Raw genomic sequence first — 12,618 nt, forward strand, 5'->3', positions numbered from 1 at the left:
ACTCAGGACCGTTAGTGAGGATGGTTCTTTTTTGTTGCTGGAGTCTGTGGGTGTCCCCGTTCCTGGAGGTTTGGTTGTTGTGCCTACTTTGGTTTCATCGGGCAATCACATTTTTCCAGTCCGAGTCATGAACATGTCTGATGAAGATATCTGGCTAGGGCCACGGACTAGGCTAGGGGTTTTGACTCAGGTAGACTGTGTGAAAAGTGATGAGCTTTGTGAGGTACAGTTCCAGAGAATCTCAGCAGACACTGAACAAGTGAGTATCAGTGAACACCCCGAAACACCGACAGATGTGCAGGAAATTCTCGGCAAGCTCAATTTTTGTGGTAGCCCAGAACAGCAAGCACAGCTGACTTTGTTACTGGAGAAGTACTCTTTTGTGTTTGCAACAGAAGATGAAGATCTAGGCCACACTGACAAAGTGCAACATGAGATCCATCTGACAGATGACATACCTGTAACACAGCCATACAGACGAATCCCACCCACACAGTACAGTGAAGTCAGGGAACATATTGGCAAGCTGCTTAAAAAAGGGGTCATTCAAGAAAGCTCTAGTGCTTATGCTTCGCCCATAGTACTAGTGAGAAAGGCAGATGGTAGTCTGAGGCTATGTGTTGATTACAGGAAACTCAACTCAAAGACAAGACGTGATGCATTCCCGCTCCCGAGAATTGATGAGAGTTTTGATGCGCTGAGAGGGGCAAAGTTCTTTTCGACCATAGATCTGGCGAGCGGATACCACCAGGTAGCTATGCATGAGAGAGATCGGACTAAGACTGCATTTACTACACCGTTTGGTCTGTATGAGTACGTGAGAATGCCTTTTGGTGTTTGTAACGGTCCAGCTACATTTCAGAGACTTATGCAAGTTACTATGAATGATCTCATTTTTCAGATACTCCTGGTCTACCTAGATGACATCTTGGTTTTTTCAGAGACATTTGAGCAGCATTTGGAGAGACTTGAGACTGTGTTTAAGAGACTGGCAGAGACGGGCCTTAAGGTGAAGTTGCAGAAGTGTGCTTTTCTACAACAGTCAGTAAAGTTTTTGGGTCATCAGAAGGTATAGGAACTGACCCCTCCAAGGTCTCTGCTGTTAAGAACTGGAAGGCCCCAACCACTGCCAAAGAGCTGCAGTCGTTCTTGGGTTTCTGTAGTTACTACAGGAGATTCATTCGAGGCTTCTCACAGATTGCCGGGCCACTGCATGACCTAGTCAACAAATGTTCAGGTGTGAAAAAAACAGGGAAAGTAGGTCACCAGTTTTGTAATATGTGGACACCAGAGTGTGACTCTTCCTTTGAGCAGTTAAAGGAAAAACTTACCTCTGCTCCCATTTTGGGTTTTGCCGATTTCACACAACCATTTGTAGTTGAGACAGATGCTAGTCAGCATGGATTAGGCGCTGTATTGTGTCAGCAGCAAGGTGACACCAGACGTGTCCTAGCATATGCTAGCCGCAGACTACGCCAGGCTGAGAAGAATGACCGAAATTATAGTAGCATGAAGTTGGAGTTGCTTGCCTTAAAATGGGCAGTTGCTGAAAAATTCAGGGGTTACTTGCTTGGTTCAAAGTTTGTTGTCCTGACTGATAACAATCCCCTCTGCCACCTCAAGACAGCCAAGTTAGGTGCTATAGAGCAGAGGTGGGTAGCGCAACTGTCTGTTTTTGATTTCGAGGTTAAGTACCGTCCTGGTTGCAGTAATGCCGCCGCAGATGCTCTCTCTAGGCAGGAGTTTGCAGGGGAGCCTGAAACAGACCCCGACTCGGATTTTGACAACTGTATCACTGTGTGTAACCTGATAGAGCGATTAACAGTTCTGGATCCTGGTCTTGTCTCTAGAGGTCTGGAGTGTTACAAAGTGAGACAGATCCGTGCTGGGGAGTCGAGGTCTGGTGAGACAGGTACTAAACAGGGCAACAACCCCACACTGCCAGGTTATACCAGAGAGGAGCTGGTAGGTTTTCAGGCCGGTGACCCCACCCTAAAAGAGTTTAGGGCATTTTGGGATCGGGGGAGGAGGCCATGTCCCAGAGAGAGAGCAGCCCTGTCTAGTCAAGTGAAAAGATTGTTGAAACAATGGAGATGCATACAACAACGAGAAGGGTTGTTGTACAGGGTTATCACAGACCCACGTCATGGAGAAGTGTGGTAGTTACTCGTGCCTAGTTGTTTGAGGGACCAAGTTCTAGAAAATGTACATAACATGGGACATCAGGGCATAGAGCGCACTGTAAACTTGCTAAGAGGGAGGTGTTTTTGGGTAGGGCTATGCGAGGATGTGGAAAGCTGGGTTAAAAACTGCGAGCGGTGCATTTTGACCAAGATGCCTCAGCCAAAAATCCATGCTCCAGTTCAGGCATTCCTGGCCTCCCGACCTCTAGAAGTGGTGGCTGTTGATTTTACAGTGTTGGAGGCAGCTTCAGATGGCCGTGAAAATGTCCTTGTTGTGACCGATGTGTTTACAAAGTTCACACAAGCGTATGCTACCAAAGACCAGAAGGCTGACACTACAGCTAAAGTTTTGCTCAGGGAGTGGTTCATGAAATATGGGGTCCCAGAGAGACTGCACTCAGACCAAGGCCGAAATTTCGAGAGTGAAATTATAGCAGAGCTGTGCAAACTCTATGGGGTTAAAAAGACACGGACAACTCCCTACAGGCCACAGGGAAACGGTCAGTGTGAAAGATACAATCGCACACTCCATGACTTGTTAAGGACACTCCCACCAGAGAAAAAAAAGCGTTGGCCAGAGCATCTGTCTGAAGTAGTATATGCCTATAATGTCACTCCTCATTCCACCACAGGGTACTCGCCTTATTATTTGCTTTTCGGGGTACAGCCACATCTCCCAGTAGATGCTTTATTAGGGCGTGAGTGTGTGTCAGACAGGAAACAGGATTGGTTGTCTGTTCATCAGGAGAGACTCCGACAGGCACATGAGAGAGCCAGAGAGTACTCAGAGCAGCTGAGAGGATCTCACTGCAAAATGAGAAGGTGTATTGTCCTCCTGTGGACATTGGTCAGTTGGTTTTCCTACGTCACAGACCCCCAGGTAGACATAAGATTCAGGACACATGGACCTCAACAGTCTACAAGGTAGTTGACATCCAGGGTACCACACACACTGTTGAACCTTTTGAGGGAGGTCCCATTAAAAGAGTTCATAGGTCAGAGTTGCGACCTTGTGCGAAACCATTTCCCAAACCAAGAACTAGAACTAGGTTACAGACCACTACACAGCCTGTAGCGGAGGATGAGCCTGAGTCACCTGAGGCCGATTTTGTTATTGTTGAGGAAGTCATCCCTCGCCGGCTTGTGCAAGTACCTAACCTGCCTCTTGCAGCAGAAAGTGTTAGTTTACCTGTGACAGCACCCACAGATGAGAGTGACGGTGAAGGACCTGAGGAAGGTTATTCAGATATGAGAAATTGTGGCACAGAAACAGAATGTGTTAATGATGTGCATCCAAACGTTAGCGACAGTGACTTTCCCATTATTGAAAACAGGGACAGGCCCGCACTAACAGAGGATGCTGGTGGAGCAGGACGTAGAGCCTATGCACCTAAACCTGCCATTAGGAAAAGCAAGCGGGAAATGGCTGGATCTCATTCAAACCCATTTCATCTGCCAAAGTCAGCCTGTAATGCAGTCTCAGTCAGCACAGACATGGTCTCTAAGGTTTTGACAAGCCTGGGTGCTGCTCTCTTTGAAAAGGCCTTGCAGGGAGCATTTGAGTCAGTTCATGTTTCGTAGTCACCGAGGACGTTGACTATATTTGCAGGGGAGTATGTAGCCGGGTGGTAAATCTGTTAAATGATTTTCCACTTAAATTTAGTATAGTTTAACATATGTAATTGTTACACTGTCAAGCCATGTAAAATGTCATTTGATGTATTTAAATTGTGAGGCAGATTGTGAGTGTATTTTTATAGTTTTGGTTGTCATTGCATGTTGTGACCAGTAAGTGGCAGTGGCGGACTTTTATTGTAACTCCGTGCAAGTTATCCAAGTGCACCTTGGGTATTCTCTTTTTTTTCTTGTGTGGAGCGCCTGAAGATTGCGGTGTGACAGTGCTCTGACTCCGTAGTAAGTAAGGGTAAATATCTTGTGAAATATACCTGTAACATTATTCCAAACAATATTGTATGTCGGTAATTTGACAAGATGGTTTGATTTAGACGCTACTGGAGTTGATGTTCGGTGATTTTGGGCGCGAGCCGTCGACCGCTGTTCGCCATTGCAGGCATGACAAGGTAATGTTGGCGTGAATAAAGCCACACCATGCCATTGTATTTGGGATGTAAAGGTTTTATATGCATTTTAATTCTGTTTAAAGGTAACTGACAGAGTGAGAAGTTGCGCGATCTTCAGGAAGTTCCACATATCTTTGTTAAACCCTGTTTAACGTACATAGTCCACTGCCGTATTTTGCACCGTATTTTGTATTTATTATTTCCCCTTTTTTAAAATCTTTTCTGTTAAACTTGCCACATCTGTGAACATTTATGAGCTGTTTGCTCGAAAGACACAGGAATGTATGCACTCAGTAAAACGATCTGCATTCGAAGGTTCAAACAATAAAATTAAAGCTACAAGAACCCCGGAAGTAATTGTGTCCTGTGTGGTATCTAATTCCACGGGCTACACTATATGTGAGTGTTTTTAGCCTATGTGTGGTGCGGTATGTAAATGACCAGGAGGTGTTGAAATAATGTGCGTGCACCTGGCAAGAAAATCCAGTCCGTGATCCAAGAGGGGTTGTCCGAGGAAGTCCGGGTCCGAGATCCGGGAAGTCGAGTCCGAAAGGAGGGCTCCAGGTAGAGGGACAAGGGGGGAGATCGCAGGAGAGGTCCGGGGAAAAACGTGAAGGTCGCTGGGGACGAGGGAGACGCGGGGAGCCGTGGAAGTCGCGGAGGGAGAGTCTTGGGAGAGACAGAGACACGAAGATAAGACACTGGGGAATAAACAGAATGCAAGGAACGCTGGAGGGCTTGTCAGAACTTTACCGCAGGGTTCAGTACGTCGAAGCACGGAGTGGTGTTCTGGGAGACTTCTTGTAGAGGGCTGCCTGATTGCCACAGGTGTGCCTGATGGATGATGGCAAACACCTGGTGCAGTGCAGCTCTCGTCTCCTCTGAGCGCGAGCCGAGCGCTCGGATTTTTCCGGCACGTCCGAGCTGGGGGAGTGGCTTGAACGTGCCGGGGAGGCAGCTCGGGGCGGTGTAACCACAACAAGTGCGGTGAATTAGCAAGGAGGAAGTGAGGGCAACTTTGAAGAGACTGAAGAGTGGAAAGGCACAGTTGGTCGAGATGACATACCTGTGGAGGCATGGAGATGTTTAGGAGAGATGGCAGTAGAGTTTTTAACTAGATTGTTTAACACAATCTTAGAAAGTGAGAGGATGCCTGAGGAGTGGAGAAGAAGCGTACTCGTACCGATTTTCAAGAATAAGGACGATGTGCAGAACTGTAGCAACTACAGAGGTATATAATTGATCAGCCACAGCATGAAGATATGGGAAAGAGTAATAGAAGCAGGTTAAGAGAAGAGGTGACGATCAGCGAGCAGCAGTATGGTTTCATGCCATGAAAGAGCACTACAGATATGACGTTTACTGTGAGAATGTTGATTGAGAATTATAGAGAAGGCCAGAAGGAGTTACATTGTGTTTTTGTGGATTTAGACAAAGAATATGACAGGGCATCGAGAGAGGGTGTGGGGTATTGTAGGAGGAAGTCGGGAGTTGCGGAGAAGTATGTAGGAGTGGTGCAGGATATGTATGAGGGAAGTGTGACAGTAGAGAGGTGTGCAGTTGGAAAGATGGATGGATTCAATGTGGAGATGGGATTACATCAAGGATCGGCTCTGAGCCCTTTCTTGTTTGCAGTGCTGATGGACAGGTTGACGGACAAGGTCAGGCAGGAGTCTCCGTGGACTATGTTGTTTGCGGATGACATTGTGATATGTAGCGAGCGAGAGTAGGTTGCAGGTGGAGAGCCTGGAGAGGTGGAGGTATGCACTGGAGAGAAGAGGAATGAAAGTAAGTAGGAGCAAGACAGAATACATGAGAGTGAGGACAGGGGAATGGCGAGGATGCAAGGTGTAGAGCCGAAGGCATATGAGTTTAAATACTTGGGGTCAACTGTACAAAGTAACAGGGAGTGCAGGAGACAAAGGCATATGAATTTAAATACTTGGGGTCAATTGTACAAAGTAACGGGGAGTGCAGGAGAAAGGCGAAGAAGTGAGTGCAGACATGGTGTAGGAATTATATTCCCTTCTCCAACAGCAAAGACCACAAAAACCGGATTATAAAACGACACTTCTTTATATGAAAATGGTTGCAGACATACATTCGACAAAGCTAATGGTAACGTTTTTCTTGCTAATCTCTGAGCGCACTGCTCTCGCACGAGTCTCGACTGTCAACCGAATCAACTTCCTGTTTCCTTGTCGCTAAGCCTGCTGGGAGTTTGAGTTTTACATTACGAAATACAGTAGGCTTTTCTAATATGAACTGTGCGATCTGAACATTCGATCTATTCTTTTTAACATCACAAATAATATTTCTGTAATCATGTATCACATATAGTAATCAATCATATCTCTAATCATGTATTCAATAGAATAATCAATCAAATAAACAATACAATTCACTTGTTTTCATGAACTAATTATTGAACTACTATTCAACTCAATCATGTGACCAAATAAGTCACAACACATGGTGGAGTGGGTGGAGAAGAGTGTCAGGAGTGATTTGCGACAGAAGGGTACCAGCAAGCGTTAAAGGGAAGGTTTACAAAATGGTTGTGAGACCAGCTATGTTATTATGGTTTGAAGACAGAGGCACTGACGAAAAGACAGGAGGTGGAGGTGACAGAATTGAAGATACTAAGATTTTCATTGGGAATCACGAAGGACAAGATTAGGAACGAGTATATTAGAGGGACAGCTCAGGGCTGGTCGGACAAAGCAAGAGAGGCAAGATTGAGATGGTCGGGGATGTGTGGAGGAGAGATGCTGGGTATATTGGGAGAAGGATGCTGAATATGGAGCTGCCGGGAAGAAGAAAAGAGGAAGGTCAAAGAGGAGGTTTGTGGATGTGGTGAGAGAGGACATGCAGGTGGCTGGTGTGACAGAGGACAGGGAGAGATGGAAACGGATGATCCGCTGTGGCGTCCCCTAACGGGAACAGCCGAAAGTAGTAGTAGTAGTAGATTGTTCTTAATTAGAACATAGGGAGGAACAGCATATGTGTTCTGTAATGGCAAGTTAACTGAAAATTATACTATGCACTGCTAGTGTTAGGCTAGCTTGCATGTTATTTAGTGCTGCAGTGAACAACTTATTCATGTTCAACCGTCCGAAGTTCTCCCACACAACTCCCCTTCTCATGTTCCTACACTGACTCCCAGTAGCTGTTCGCACCCAGTTTAAGACTCTGGTGCTAGCCTACAGGGCAGTGAAAGGAACAGCTCCTTACTATCTCCACAGTGGCCCCACAGTGGTGGAATGAACTCCCCACTGATGCCAGGACAGCGGAGTCGCTGCCTATCTTTCGGCGCAGGATGAAAACTCACCTCTTCAAGAACTATTACCCTGTTACTTGTTCTTAGCACTTATTTTATTCATTCATTTAAAAAAAAGGAAAAAAATCTCTTTCTTGCGCTTTTACTTAGCACTGGTTTTGCGGATGCTTGTTTAGACAGAAGATGCACTTATGACCTCTGATGACTAGTAGTTCTGATTCCCTACATTAAATGAACTTATTGTAAGTTGCTTTGGATAAAAGCGTCGGCTAAATGACTGTAATGTAATGTAATGTAATGAGTACATTCCAGTAATTTGAGATTTACAGTTTTATTTGTAGTTTCACAGCTTCCAACATTATTAAACCTGTGGACAACACTAACCGTATTCAGAGTCGTAACGTAAGGGAGGTGTTGACACTTGCTTCCAGTGCCCTTACCAAGAACAGGGAAAGACATTACAACGGTGATATCAGATCGTAGGCATGCTTCATCCAGTCTGGAGTTAATGGATGCTATAATGTATCCAAACCACCAGATGTCACTGTGCCCTCTGTTTTCAATGCTCCGAAGCGTCGAATCTTTTTCACGCATTTGAGGTAGAAGTCTCCAAAGGTTGCTGAGGCTTTGTATGCACATCCCTAGTATTTCTGTTCCAAATGACCCATGCTGAATTTCTGGGTATTTATGATGTATGGAGTCTCTTGGCATAAAGGCGTGTGGAGTCGAGGTGGTTATATGCTGAGGCTTGGCTTCTGACTCGGTCTACTTGTCACTGCAGACGCAATCTTTCCCTAATTTAGCGGTAACTAGTTGGAGCACACATTGCAGCTGCGTGGCATCATCGCCGTATAACCACACCTTCCCACGAGTCCCAGTTCAGTGGAAGATGTAACTACCGTGTGACTGCGATAGCTCTTTAACAAAGTTTCAACTGTGGTTCCCATGAAATCATCAATTGTTTAAAAAATGACTTTTGGAGATGGATATCTTACTTGTATGAGCTCTTTATTTTCAATTATTGGCATTAATTTTTAATTTAAATCAAAATTGATCCTTCTAACGATATTTTTACCAAGATATATTTTTAAGGGTAGATTGACAAGAAGGGATCCTGCCAAAGTAAGGAGAACAAAGTGTAGCCAGATGTGTCCTAAATGTTACTTATGTTTATTTGATAAAAAGGTTTATTCAGAAACACAAATAGCTAAACAGAAACAAATGATCTCCCACATCCACATACATTCAAAGTCTCCTGTGCACAAGTCTGGGCTAAATGAGTGATTGGGACAGACGCCATCCAGTGTGGTTTTGGTGGTCCATAAAAAAGCTCTCACTACCACTGCCTGTAAACACTGACTGAGGGTAGGGGATGAGGAGGACAAGGGAGTGCTGGATGAGACGGCTGTTGGCAGAGGTCAGGGAGAGCTCCTCTTTCTAATGTCTGCTGGATGGAAAGCTGTGCTGTTCACCGCCAAGCCTGTTGAGGGTCAGGGGCGTGAAGTCATGAGAAACCCTGTGCTCAGTGAGGGGGCGGGATGAGGACGGGCAGCCTGGATTTTCTTCTGTATCACATTCCCATGCGGATACTCTGGATGATCTGAAATATGGCTGAGGAAACAAATAGATATGTAGAGAAAGACCCTGATCCATGCTATGCAATGCAGTGTCAGTGAGTGATACATAATTGGCCGCCATAAGCAAAATAAAAAGAATGTCCTTAAATCAAGCTTTTCATCTCTCTCACATACACACACATTATATATTATATATACATACATACATACACACATATATATATATATATATATATATATATATATATGTGTGTGTGTGTGTGTGTGTGTGTGTGTGTGTGTGTGTGTGTGTGTTATTTACCTGATCCACACACTACAAATACGAATAGTGCCAGCAGCCAGGGCCCCACCGGATACTTCTCCTCCTGTGGTCGCTTTGAGAAAGAGAGAAAGATCCACATCAGTGTCTCATTTTGATACTGCACTGCAAAAGTGAAACGGTTTACAAGTACGTCTTTGTAAAACATCAGCCCAAGAGAATGAAAAAAAAATCTGAAAGAATGAGAAAAAAAACCCCATACTTATCTGATAAAATTTCTAAATATCCATTTCAGTATTGGAATGTTTAAAAAGAGGGTCTTGTCCTGTCTAGTAAACTTGTCAAAAACTGTTAAATGCAGCATGTTACTAGATGATTTGTTGGTTTTGCCTTAACCTGAATGTGGCCAAGAACAGAGAGGAGGGCACCTGCCCTCCAGACAAGTAAACTGCACCTCTGTAGCTGCATTAAGCAAGTTGGAAAGTCTAATCGTACAGTAATTTTACTCTATGATTAGACTTTCCAAATTGCCCATCACCATGTGTCTCTTCCTTGAATACTTGAACGTACAGTAGATGACATCAAAACACGTTCTGTGGTCCAGAGCAGTTTCAAGCCAAACATCAACACTAGCATCCATCTCACTGTTGTTAACAAGTTACATTGTGCAATGATGTATTACAGACATGTTCTCATGAGCAGTAATACAGCCTGTCTTCAGCCTTCCTTACAGAGGCAAGGAGCGATACTGTGAAATGAGAAAAATATTGATCGGCAAGGAAATCTGGCGCATGTAGTTTGTAAATAATCTGATATGCATAATAAACCTCTTGCACACTCATGTTTAGTCCTTTCAGTGTATACCACAATGTACCAGATTGGTACCAATTATTTCATTGGCAATGCTGATTTTATTTCAGGAATACACTTTATTAAAGGGTTCCATACTCTACTTAATATTGTATATCAGACAGACAAATAGAAATTTCTGGAAGAGCTTGACTACCACATTCATTATTCATTGTCAAATCTTCACCTGCTGGATAACTTGCCAGCGAAGAAGAGTAAAAGCTTGATCTCTGATAAAAGAAAAAGGCCCTAAACAAACCAACATACCAAACTAGGCTACATCACATCAAGTGTATTTTTTGAATGAAGTGAATAAATATTGCTTGAAATCGTGTTCACCATTAGGGACATAACTAACACATTTCGTAATGACTGTAAATAATTTGCATATCACATCAGTAACAGTAGCATGAAGGACGTCGGGTGTATAAAATATCCACGTTATCAGAACCACGAAGCATAAAAAGGAAAGTATGAAGTCAATATATCGAAATATAAATATATTCCCTAAACAAAGGTGCCATGCAGTCGACAAAAGGACAAAATGCGAAAAAAATCCGTTTCACATCCCCTTCGTTTGATAACGTCCTGATATCCTGTGTGAAGAACAGCGTCTCACCAGCGTCTTCGCCACGTTCCCTCTCTGTGTGATGTTCTTGCTGTGTTTTTCGTTTGCCATACGGATCCTCTGTTTTGCGACCATCTTCCGAGAAGCTGATGTTCTGCATCAACTGTCGCCACTTGTCCTTCTCTTAATGAACCAGCAAGCCGATGACGCTCCCGCGACACGCCGGCTTCCCTGCACCTGTTTACGCATGCGCGGTTGAGAAGTGCGCCTCAGACGCTCGTATTGTCTGTGATCGTAAATAGGTTCTGCTTCATTTTACTGAGCCATGAAGCCGAACCACAACCCACTACACATGGGCAATATAAGCCAATTTACTCCCCTCTTACGCCAACAAGAGGCTTTTAGTGTTTGGTTTTCTTAATGTTCTGGAATCACGGTACTCGTGTTATTTGGGTAGGCCACCTCATTCCAGATTTCATTGTGGAATAAACAAGGAAAATACGGGGTTTCTGTGAGACGCCTAAGCTTGTCTATGCATGCTGTACGCGCGGTTTGTTATGACTTGGTGTAGGTAGATAAAGGTTCGCGTTTTATTGGATTGTATGCTTTCATGTTTTGTTTCAGAGGAGTTTAATGAGTCTTGATTCTTTCTATCGTATAGCCTAATTAATTCGGCTGGTTAGACAGAGAGGGACAGGTGTGGACGTTGACCACAGCTGTATGGACAAATATGGTGGGATAGAATGCCGAAGAAATTTTTTATTTTAAGGCTGTTCAGCATTCAAATGGGAGACGTTGGGAGCTGGCTGTAATTGCACACCCAGCCGAACACTGCAGTAAAGTTAGTTTTATATTGATTATTCGGACTTAAACGGAAATTCTCCTTAACCAAACCTATCTAAATGAATAGTATGATAATAATCCGCTGACAAAGGAGAACGGGTTGAGTGTGTGTATGATGATGATGTCTGTAGCGCCTCCTTGCTGTATTGGCATTAGAATGAGGGAGCTACCCTGAGTATCAGACCATATATTATTGTCTCCTTAATTACAAACTGAAATTTTAACCCCTGGTGAAAAGCTAGGTTAATATTGTAAAGCTTAAATGTCAATAAACTTTCAAAGGTCATGAAGTGAATTTAAAGTTAAATTAACCATTTAATTATTTGCAAAGGTAGCTATACAAACAAATTATTCCAGTCTTTCACCTTGTAGCTTTTAAACAAATGTAACGGTACAGATAGTGGTTATTGTTTACTGGCCTGCTTATCTCACTCAGGACAGGTTGGCCTATCGGTGGTGAGGGAGGCGGGGCTAGAGATGCGCGCAAGAGGAAGCCGAATGGTAAGAAAAAGGAAGCGCGGGCCTGGGTAAGGTAGCGGGTAGGACGAGCGAGGGTCTAAAAAATAGGCTGTGGTATAAATTCAGTTCGGGAAGACGGTTCGGCTGCTGAGCGACGCGTTTTCGGACCCTTCGTCCGAAATCCCTCCACTTACTACCCAGTCCACAGAGTGTTGTTCCGAGCGGGAGACAAGCGGTGTAGCAGCTAGCAGCGCAACGGTGGCGTTGTGTCTGATGCGTTTTAGTGCAGCGGGCCGGGGGAGGACCGAAGCAGAAGGCGGTAGTGTAGGTCTTCGATAGTGAGGTCAAATTAAATCCCTTGTCGGGCGTCCGGGTAGCATGGCGGTCTATTCCGTTATCTGCCAACACGGGGGATGGTCGGGCGTCCTTCAGACACAACTGGCAGTGTCTGCGGGTCGGAAGCCGGATGTGGGTATGTGTCCTGGTCGCTGCACTAGCGCCCCTACTGGTCGGTCGGGG

The 12,618-nt window shown here is 44.5% G+C and overlaps 1 protein-coding gene across 1 annotated transcript; it reads right to left on the minus strand.

Annotated features, from left to right (window-relative positions):
- Positions 1–9,114: 9,114 nt before the first annotated feature.
- serp2 (stress-associated endoplasmic reticulum protein family member 2) lies at positions 9,115–10,932 on the minus strand. Its single transcript, XM_056290112.1, has 3 exons — positions 10,849–10,932; positions 9,423–9,495; positions 9,115–9,155 (listed from the first exon to the last, which is right to left on the minus strand). Exons 1-3 carry the CDS (start codon positions 10,930–10,932, stop codon positions 9,115–9,117), a joined length of 198 nt encoding a protein of 65 aa, XP_056146087.1.
- Between the last annotated feature and the right edge of the window lie 1,686 nt (positions 10,933–12,618).

This window comes from Lampris incognitus, chromosome 11, assembly GCF_029633865.1.
Source record: "Lampris incognitus isolate fLamInc1 chromosome 11, fLamInc1.hap2, whole genome shotgun sequence".
Taxonomy (NCBI): Eukaryota; Metazoa; Chordata; class Actinopteri; order Lampriformes; family Lampridae; genus Lampris; species Lampris incognitus.